The 10,643-nt window shown below is 36.2% G+C and overlaps 1 protein-coding gene across 4 annotated transcripts in view; it reads right to left on the reverse strand.

The window, feature by feature from the left end:
- FAM120A (family with sequence similarity 120A) overlaps positions 1-10,643 on the reverse strand; it is a 129,385-nt gene that overhangs the window by 99,233 nt on the left and 19,509 nt on the right. For all 4 annotated transcript variants that reach the window (XM_003795026.2, XM_023516234.1, XM_023516232.1 and 1 more), the window contains exons 2-3: positions 8,754-9,000; positions 4,048-4,130 (exon numbers count right to left, since the gene is read on the reverse strand). In XM_003795026.2, the coding sequence (XP_003795074.1) occupies positions 4,048-4,130; positions 8,754-9,000 (330 nt within the window). The remainder of the gene's footprint in view (positions 1-4,047; positions 4,131-8,753; positions 9,001-10,643) is intronic.

Raw genomic sequence — 10,643 nt, forward strand, 5'->3', positions numbered from 1 at the left:
AGGTTGCTGTGAGCTGTAATGCCACGGCACTCTACCCAGGGGGACAGCTTGAGGCTCTGTCTCAAAAAAAAAAAAAAGAAATAGTTCTATCAGCAAAACTTCAAAAAATAGTTTCTCATGTTTGGAAATACCTTTATATCTCAACTATTCCAGATAAGCGAAATATTTCCGTAAGTTTCTATGACCAATAAAACAGAATGTCTTACCTAAAGCAAAGGAAGGTAGAGAGGCTTATATCAGCCCACTCTTGTCTCAAATAGCTGGGGGTTGTGGCAGGCGCCTGTAGTCCCAGCTACTTGGGAGGCTGAGTTAGGCAAGAGAATCGCTTAAACCCAAGAGTTTGAGGTTGCTGTGAGCTATGGATGCCACAGCAACACTCTACTCAGGGCGGCATAGTGAGACTGTCTCAAAAAAAAAAAAAAAAAAAAAAAGACTACTAATGGACTTTCTATCCATAGTATTTTGTAATTTTCATCAGATGGATTAAACAATGAAGATTTCTTGTGTTATTAGTTCCTTTTCCTTTTTAAATACAGCATCATGGATAAGCAGCTCTCAAGGATATCTGGTTTTGCGATATTAAGCATTCTTATTGCCCATTCCTTTTATCATATTTCACTTATTTTGTTCAGAGAGCTGGTATGCGATAAATTTATTATCTAATCATTTGAAAGTACCTCTTAACATGCAATACCATAACCTTAACCCTGTCAACATTTCAACCCAATACAAAAACATGAATAATATTTGAGAAAATAAAATTCTCAAAATATTATGGAGATACTCAACAACTTTCCAAATTTTCAAAATACATCATTAGTTTTATAACTGGAAAAAAAGGAAGACAAAATATATGAAATTCTGCATATCAGTAATGCTCAATTTCTCCCCATCTAAATCACGATGACTGAAATGGTGCTGCCTACACAAAATGTGCATGAAGGGACAAAACATAAATGTTGCAGTAAGGGTCGCAGAAAAGCAATGTCACGAAGAATAAGCACGCTTATTAAAACTGTGTTTTAAATAAAGGTGACCATTTGCTCACTCAGGCAAAATGGTAAGCCTTCTTTATTTACTGTTGGTTTATACAGTCAATCTTGTGCATGTGTACTATACAGCAATGACCTCATTAAGATTCATTACAATTCCTCTGCACATGCGCACTGGGCATCAATGACTTTCCTCTGCACATGCACATTGGACATCAATGACTTCATTAATCCATTTAACATCTTGTAACTACCCGCCCTGTAAGTAGTTCCTCCCTAGTAACCTGATAATCCATCCAACATACACCTTTAAGCATAACCCTTTCAACATAACCTGGTTTAAAATAACTTAATGAAGAACATGTTGTCAGTCATTACTTTATTTGTTCTTATCTGATCAAGTTTGAGACTATGGAGGAACGAGGTAGATTGAATACCTGCCCTTGCTGGCAATACCATTTGGAGGCTGTTACTTCAGAGCTTTGAACAAGGCATAAAGAAACTTCTTGGGCATACAGGATTTTGTGTGCAAACCTCTGCTCCCATGTAGGCCTTAAGTCAGAGGGGGTTTGCTGGAAACTTTTATAAGGAATTTTCAGGCTGGACTTCTCAAAAGCCTTTCACAAGCCCAGGTTTCATGTGTGTCATTAGATACCTGTATGTATTGGGTAAATTCCTCTTCAAGAGGAATGTCCCCAAGCACATTTACATTCCCAGACCCCTCAGCAAGCAACCTTTGTCACTTACCACAGATCAGAAAAGGTTACTGATGAGTATCTGGCCAGTTTTCCAAAGGGCTTTTTCATTGGCCTTATAAAGTCAACCTTAAGGTTCCTTAACGCAGTCTGGAAATGCTATTCCAACCAAAGCCTTGGTAATGTGAGGCCCGCAACCAACCTCAGTTTCTCACAAGTATGCCTGCACAAAGACTTGTCACTACATTCAAATGGCATTTTTGGCCAGAGGCATATAGGCATTTCACCTATACATAAAAGTGTCCAAATACAATTTATGAACTCATCTAAATCCAGGTATGTATGCATTTCAGAATGTGACTTTAAAATCCTGCAACTTATCACATCATTGGAAAACTAATTGTAGACTGCTTCTCTATTTTATGCCATACTCAGCTAATTTCAAAATATAAATAGTAGCAATGCATAAAACTTGAATGGATCCAATTTTTTAAAAAACCACTATAAATGACACTTGGAAGATAACTGATAAAATATGAATATACCCTTTTTATTAAATGATATTATGGAATTTTTATTAAGTTAATGTAGCAGGAGCAATACAATTAAGATAAAGTCCTTATTTTCAGGTGGTGATAAAGTTAAAGTTTTCATAGATGAAATGTTGTATGTGTACTTTATTTTCAAACATTTTGTGTCAAAAACAAAAAAACCAAAACACAGACATAGACATGTATTTTAAGGCAAAATGCTAACAACTGTTGAACTAAGATGTGGACAAATGGATAAACAGTTTTCTATTCTTTCAAAATTTTATATACTGAAAACTTTTCTTAACAAAAAGTTAGGAAAAACACACATAATATTGATTTATCAATAGATTGAGCTGGTTTTCCAGTAACTCTTTTAACAGCTCCTCACTTCTAACCTAATGACATACCCAGCAAGCCTAGTTCAACTTAGACATATACATATGGCCTGAGACCCTGAAAGTTTCTCCACACTGTTTTTCAAAACAGAGTAAGTCTTCTAAGAAACAAGCCTTCATTTGTGTCTAGCATTTGAAACAAATATAACATTTAACAGGTCTGACGAGCACAGGTGCAGTGTTTTAAAGACCAGCTGATTACAGACTGCACTCTCCAAACTGCATTTCAGTCATGGTACCACCAAGAGCTTAAGGTCTAGTTTACAGATCACATCACTTCGTTTGGGAAAACACGTAAGAAGGGACTCTACACCCAAACAAGTAATTCCTAACAGGAGAAGAAAAACTAATATTTGAACAAAAGTTAAAAACAGCCTGGGCTAAGAACTGTCAGAGTGAAAATTAACATTTTATAGCATACCAGTAAGAGATGTAAAATAAAAGGGATTTTAAACAGGAAGAAATAAAATTTTTTTTAAAAAAGCAGAAAAATAATTCTGCTTTAATTCTATTCAAGTATCACCAAAGAAAAGTATAAATTAAAATGTAAGAAGATAAACTCCAAATTGAAACTGGCCACCAGTTAAAGCCATTTATGGAGAAAGAGTAATTATGACGCAATACAAAATTTCACAGGGAAGCATGCCTTCCGAACCCATTCTAGAAGGAAGCTAGTCCCAGGGCAGAAAGCAGATAAAAAGTCTAAGTCCCTGTCTTCCCAATTCCCCAATCCACAACAGCACTTATACCTAACAAATGATAACTGCAATTATAGGAGTCACTACTAACAAGTCCAAGCTGAAGTCTCCAACTGGCTCGTACCAACCTCACTCATTCATTACAACTATGCTCACACCAAACACGGAAGCTTTCCCACTATAGAAAGTCAAAGTTAAGTGTCTCCTCCTTAATGTTCAGTACTATCACAACAGCAAGGGCATCCAAACAGAGAAAGCTAAGACAACACATCACGTGCTAATAAAACAAAACACACAGATCATTTCTATAATAAATTTGATCTCCCCCAGTATCCAAAAAGTACTAAAAACTGACTTAGACAATTTTATAATTGTAGAAAATTACTAAGAAACTTATTATCAACTCTGCCAAAACATGTTGAACTAAGCGACAATGACTATATTACCTATTAAAATAATATTTTTAGGAAAATTAACATTTCCTATCTCTGTGCATGGCATGAAGAATTCCTTAAAGAGACTTTTCAAAGACATTTATAAATTTACCTAAAATATAGAGAAGGAAGGATGGTTGGTTATTTTTTAAGACAGTCCAGATCCTGAAATTAGGGAAAAACATACACCACTAACTTAGTAGCATATGTTACAATAAAGATCTAATTTATATTATTAAAGTAACCCAAAAAATCAACAGTTGATTATTACAAATGGTGGAGGTAAAGCAGAGTTTGTACCTTTAGTGAGGCTAGTGGATGTTCTGGACCAAGTAAACTCCAATGAAAAGATGCCAGATCTTCATCAGGTAGAATGTGATTTCCTAGAACATAAACATGAAAAGCAATCATCATAAGTGACACAGGGAAACTAAAATCACTGTATCTTGTCATCTATAGTGGATTACCTATTTGTTGATATACGGTATAAAATCACTATATCTTGTCTTCTATAATAGATTACCTGTTTGTTGGTAAACTATATAAAACTTCCAAACAGAAATCGAGAATATTTCTTCACCTTTTAACATAAAGCAACAAATAGGCAGACTCTTTGAAGCTGTCTGAAGAACCGCATGAATTCTAGTATAGCTCCAACAGCATTCAAACTAAGACTGAATAAAATCTAAGCAACTTCTGAGCATTGTATTAAAAATAAATACCAGCTTGCAAAAGCTCAGTCTGATGATGACAGGATGTTAAATACCAACTGGACTCAAGTTTTCATTTGTCCATGAAACAGCTGTGCTTCAAAATTATGTGAACTAGGTTCAACAGCCATATGTGGAAACTGAACAATTATAAAATCTTTCTTAGCAAGATTAAATGATAATGACCATTGACTGTAACAGGAATCTATACCCCCTCCCATAATTTCCATTACTGCCCACAAACATATATGACAAAGCACACTCTGCAACAATACTCATGAGTGCCATTAAGCTGTCCATCCTATCACCAGTGATGTGTCATAGTCTACAAATAAAACTGTGTTTAATTAACAAATTACATTTGGGGGAATACTCTACTTTGAGGACAGTGCTTGCATGCCTGATATACCCATCTTTTATATGTTAGTTATCTCAATATAATTTAAAAGCAGTAATTTCCCAAGTAATTGTGATTTTTATAACATGATTTAACCACCTCCACATTAAGATAGCAGATTCATGAATTAGCTCCTCAAAGAAAGAAAAAAACGCAAGGTGAGAGCATCTGCAACACTGCTAGGTCATACACAATATAGGCAGTCTCCAGATTAAGAATTAGATAGATTCTGTGGGTTTGTTCTTAAGCTGAATGTATGTAAGTTGGAACAGGTACTTTAACGTATTACCTGTAACAGCTTCCATTCATAAGTGTGAGCTGTACGTAAGTCACGTGGTTTGCAACTTGGAGACTGCCTGTACAGAATGAGGATCCGTAATCCAAAATTCAAAATGTTACAAAATCTGAAGCTTTCAGAGCACCAACATGATGACACAAGTGGAGAATTCCACACCTGGGTTCATGTGATGAGTCACGGTCAAAACTTTGTTTCATGTACAAAATTATCAGAAGTATTTTATAAAATTACTCTTCAGGCGATATGCATAAGGTGAATAATATGAAAAATAAATAAATTTCTTATTTAGAGTGGGTGTCATCCTCAGGCTATCTCATTACATACATGCAAGTATTCCAAAATTTGAAAAAAATTCAAAATACTTCTGATCTACCACGATGTCCAGATGAGTAAACCTAAGCTATTTACTATTGTTTGTTTTCCTGTTAATGGACTGCATAGAATTTTACTGTGAGATATGAAGTGTCTGAGACTTTTCTTGCAGCTTTTTCTTTTCTTGAGACAGAATCTCACTCTGTTGCCCCACATAGAGTGATGCAGTGCATCATCATAGCTCACTGAAATAGCAAACTCCTGGGCTCAATCAAGCCATCCTCCTACCCAGCCAGCCTCTTGAGTAGGTATGCACCACCGCACCTGGATAATTTCTTTTCAGTTTTTAGTAGAAATGGGGGACATGCTTTTGTTTAGGATGGTCTGATCTCCTTGACCTCAAGCAATCCTCCTGTCTTGCCTTCCTAGAGTGTTAGGGTTATACGTGTGAGCCATCATACTCAGCCTTGAAGCTCCAGTTAGATATTAAGCCAACTCCAACATCAGTAATAGTCTCTATAAAAACTTGGGTCAACCACTTAAATGAATATTTCACCCAACCTTGAAATTTAGTAATCCAACAAAGTAACTGATTTAGCTACACTTTCTGTTATAGAAGGGGAAAGCAAAATCAGCTTTCTCATTTAAGAACATGAAAATTTTTATAAAGTAAAAGTTTATGAAAAAGTTTATAAAGTAAAAAAGGTTACACAGTTAGGAGCTTACCTATAACTTCCTTAAACTTTTTGAAGAGGATTCTAAGCCATAAACTGAACTGGCAGGCCAGGAGAGGTGGCTCACACCTGTACTCCTAGCACTCTGGGAGGCCGAGGTGGGTGGATTGCCTGAGCTCAGGAGTTATGAGACTAGCCTGAGCAAGGGCAAGACCCCATCTCAAAAAAAAATTAGCTGAGCCTATAGTCCAAGCTACTTGCGAAGCTAAGGCAAGAGGATCAATTGAGCCCAAAAGTCTGAGGTTGCTATGAGCTATGATGTTATAGCACTCTACCAAAGGCGGCAAAGTGAGAGTCTTGTTTGAAATAAAAAAACTGATCTGACAAAATATCACTAATAATTTTGTTTTTGTTTATTTCAAAATTTCACAAACTAATTAGCTAGAAAAGTATGAGTTGGCATTATCTCCCGAGAAATATATTTGATGCTTCTTAAACAAATATTCTTCCACATTTCAAACAAGCCAAAGCCTCTATATTCTGAGAGCATATGATTTTCACATGCATTGAAAGTCATTTAATATGCCAATATGCCAAGTCCTTCTGCATTAACATTTAAGCAAATACGGAACTTTCCAAATAATATGCCACCTACACACTCACTTTAAACATCAGAGGAAATATCCTTTTATAATATTTGAAAATAGATTATAAGATAAGTTTTAATCTTCCAGTTCCAAAAGTCCTAAGAGTCCCCTAATAAACCGTATTTCAGATTAAATCCAAATAAAGTCAATTTGTAAAATGAGAATTTTGTTGACTTCTTGCTATATAATAAATTTGAAAAGCTATCACAACATACTACATAAAAAATTATGACTCCCTCATTATTATTTCTAAGTGTGTAAAACTATTTTGGAATGTTTATAAAACCCTTCTAATAACTAAGAATTTCTAAAAAAGACCCACAACATAATTACTCTTCCAAAAGACTGGATTGCACTGCTAACCTCTACAAAATACAAAGGCTGAACAACCAAATTTAGTGCTGGAAACCACACCGTTTCACCACATAGCTTCCAAAAAGGGCCCAGTGTGTTCAAACCAGCCCTTCAACTGCAAAAGGAATGCTTCACTGCAAAACATATTTACTTATAATTTGGATACAAATCTTACAAACTCTCAGCAAATTAGAACTAGGTATTAAAATAGCTTGAGATACTCACATTGAAAGCATAAGTAAGTATAGTTAACAAAAGAGAAAAGAAAGAAAATAACTATATAATGTAAATTTAAGAAACAAAATAACAGTATAACCTCTTAGAAAATTTTGTGGTTTTTTTGAGACAGAGTCTCACTATGTCGCCCTTGGTGGAGTACCGGGGAGTCACAGTTCACAGCAACTTCAAACTCTTGGGCTTAAGTGATTCTCTTGCTTCAGCCTCCCAAGTAGCTAGGACTACAGGCACCTGCCACAACACCCAGCTATTTTGTTGTTGTTGCAGTTGTCATTGTTGTTCAGCTGGCCCGGGCTGGGTTTGAACCCATCAGCCTCAGTGTACATGGCTGGTGCCATAACCACTGTACTACAGGTGCCAAGCCAGAAAATTATATTTTAGTAAAAAAAAAAAAAAAAAAAAAATTACTATGTAAAATCTTAGTTAAAACAAGATTTTTGCCCTTTCTGAATATTCAGCATAAGAAATTCCTGCAAGGGAATTTACGGATTTGCAGGTGCTAGAAACAAGGTAAGATAGTTTATTTTTGTTGTCTTTCTTTTAAAGTAGTGAATGCCTTTAAAAAGGAGGCAAAAAATTAAAGTGTTAACTAACTCCATAGCATATTTTCTCTTACTAGAAACATAATTTATACCAAAGGTTTAAATGCCTAATTTTCATAGTTAGCATAAGTTAAGATCTATGACTTAGAAATATATATATATATATATATATATTTTTTTTTTTTTTTTTTTTTTTTTTTGAGACAGAGCCTCAAGCTGTCATCCTGGGTAGAGTACCATGACATCGCAGGTCACAGCAACCTCCAACTCCTGGGCTTAAGTGATTCTCCTACCTCTGCCTCCCAAGTAGCTGGAACTACAAGCACCCTCCACAACGCCTGGCTGTTTTTTAGTTGCAGCCATCATTGTTTGGTGGGCCTAGGCTGGATTCAAACCCGCCAGCTCAGGTGTATGTGGCTGGCACCTTAGCCGCTTAAGCCACAGGTGCTAAGCCTGTTATTTTTCAGTTTGATGAAAATATTTCAAATTGTATATAAAACTAGCACATTGTACCCATGATTGCATTAATGTACATAACTATGATTTAATAAAAAAATTAAAAAATAAATGTTTTCTAAAACTTGGCACTTATTCACAAAATAAGTTTTTCAGTCTGGACAAAACAATATATAAACCAACACTTAAGACCAAAAGTACCCCATTATCAGCTACACCAAAAAATAATACAAAGTAATGAATGAAGAGTCCATTCCCCGGTTCTTTTAAATTTAAGATATGCATCCAAAACATTCAAGTGCTGAAATATTTAAAAGATCAATACACTCATATTATGGTAATTCCCTTATAAAAAAAGTTTTCATAGTGCTCCACCTACCTAACAGAGCAGCAAAAATAGGAAAACGATTTGGATTCAGGTCCAGTTGCTTGGCAACTTCATGCATCAGATATTGGCTTGTTGTGAGACTTTTCCCATTCCGGCTCAGTTTTAGGGCATGGGCACTGAAATAGTAGGGGATGTTGCACAGTGCATAATCAGAGTCATATGCAACCAAGCCATGGAAACCATTCTCTCTGCAGAAACCAATCACTTCTTGATGGTGATCCTCAATGCTCTGTGCAACCTAGTAAATGAGAAGAAAACCTCATCAGATGCAGGGTAAAACTGGAGCATCATGCTCAGTAAACAGACATGTTTATACAGAAGTCAAAAAATTATGTTTACAAAAAACTATCCAGGAAAGCCAAACAGTAAAAAAGTGCCATAATAAAGTGTGCAGTATACTGCTCCGATAAATCTCTGTGAGAAATCAAATTAAAATCATCTCCTGTCAGTAACTTACACTCCTATCAAGACTGCAAGTCAATCTTCTATTCTTGTCAAATTTAAAGCTCATCCCGCTTGAAAACACACAAAGTTGGCTGCTCCCTGTGGCAGTATTTTGAAAGAAAGGGGCAGAAGAGGAAAATAAAGAGAAGAGGAATAAACAGAGGAGGAAATAAAGGGAAGGAGAAAGAGAGAAGCCACCTATCTTCAATGAAACCATAACAGTGTCTTCAAAGTATATCAAATGTGTCAAACAGGTGAAATAATCAGGACTTTTAAAAAAAACTAAAAGCTGGCTCAGCACCTGTAGCTCAAGTGGCTAAGGTGCCAGAGCTGGCAGCTTCAAATCCAGCCTGGGCCTGCCAAACAACAATGACAACTACAACCAAAAAATAGCCAGGCATTGTGACAGGGACCTGTAGTCCCAGCTACTTGGGAGGCTGAGGCAAGAGAATCGCATAAGCCCAGGAGTTGGAGGTTGTTGTGAGCTGTGATACCGTGGCACTCTACCCAGGGCAACAACCTGAGACTCTGTCTCAAAAAAAAAAAAAAAAAAAAACCCAAAACAACAAAACTAAACTAAAAGGCAAGCATGATCCCTCACCTACCTGTCTACTAGTTCTTACACTCCTAAGGCATTCAGCACATGGAACAATAGCTGCCACGTGATTCTTCTGTGTCTCACAATGTCAGGACTACCCCATTTGAACTAGGTCTAAACTGATGAAAAATATAAACCAAAGCTTCTTTACTTCTACTGAATCCCCACTATGAAACATCAATACCACCTTAGATTTTTATGGCACATGAAGGAAAAGGCAGAGAAGCAAGAGCTCTGAGAAGCGGAAAGTCCTCCGGACTCTCTCTAGTCCTAAAAATATACCAGTTAAGACCTAGAAAAAAAGAAATGTTCTTGTAAGTGATTTAAAGTCGAAGACCAAATCTCCTCCTGTTTCCCATCTCCATTTATTGAACTAAAATTCCAGCAGGTTTTTTTGTTTCTACAATTGATAAGGTCATTCAGTAATTCAAACTTTAAAGTAAATCAGGCAATTCAGTGAACAATGGAAAATTAACTCTCCACAGAGCCTTAGAGGAGAAAAAGATATTCTTGTAACCTTAAATATCTAAAACTACTGTCCAATGTGTGGCAATGTTGAATGAAAATTTAAATGAAATTAAATTCAAAATTAAGTTCAAGCATAGAGTAGTCACATGTGACCAGCAGCTAACATATACAACATTCAAATCAGCTCAGAAAATTCTCCTGGACATCACTATAGAGTTAATTTCATTTCTAACTTTCCTGCTTTCATAATAAAAGTGGTTAAGAAAATTTTGTTGGGGCTTGGCGCCTATAGCTCAACCGGCTAGGGCGCCAGCCACGTACACCTAAGGTGGCGGGTTCGAATCCCCAGCCCAGACCCGCCCAACAACGAC

This window comes from Otolemur garnettii, unplaced genomic scaffold (assembly GCF_000181295.1).
Source record: "Otolemur garnettii isolate 467f Iridium unplaced genomic scaffold, OtoGar3 scaffold00088, whole genome shotgun sequence".
Classification (NCBI taxonomy): Eukaryota; Metazoa; Chordata; class Mammalia; order Primates; family Galagidae; genus Otolemur; species Otolemur garnettii.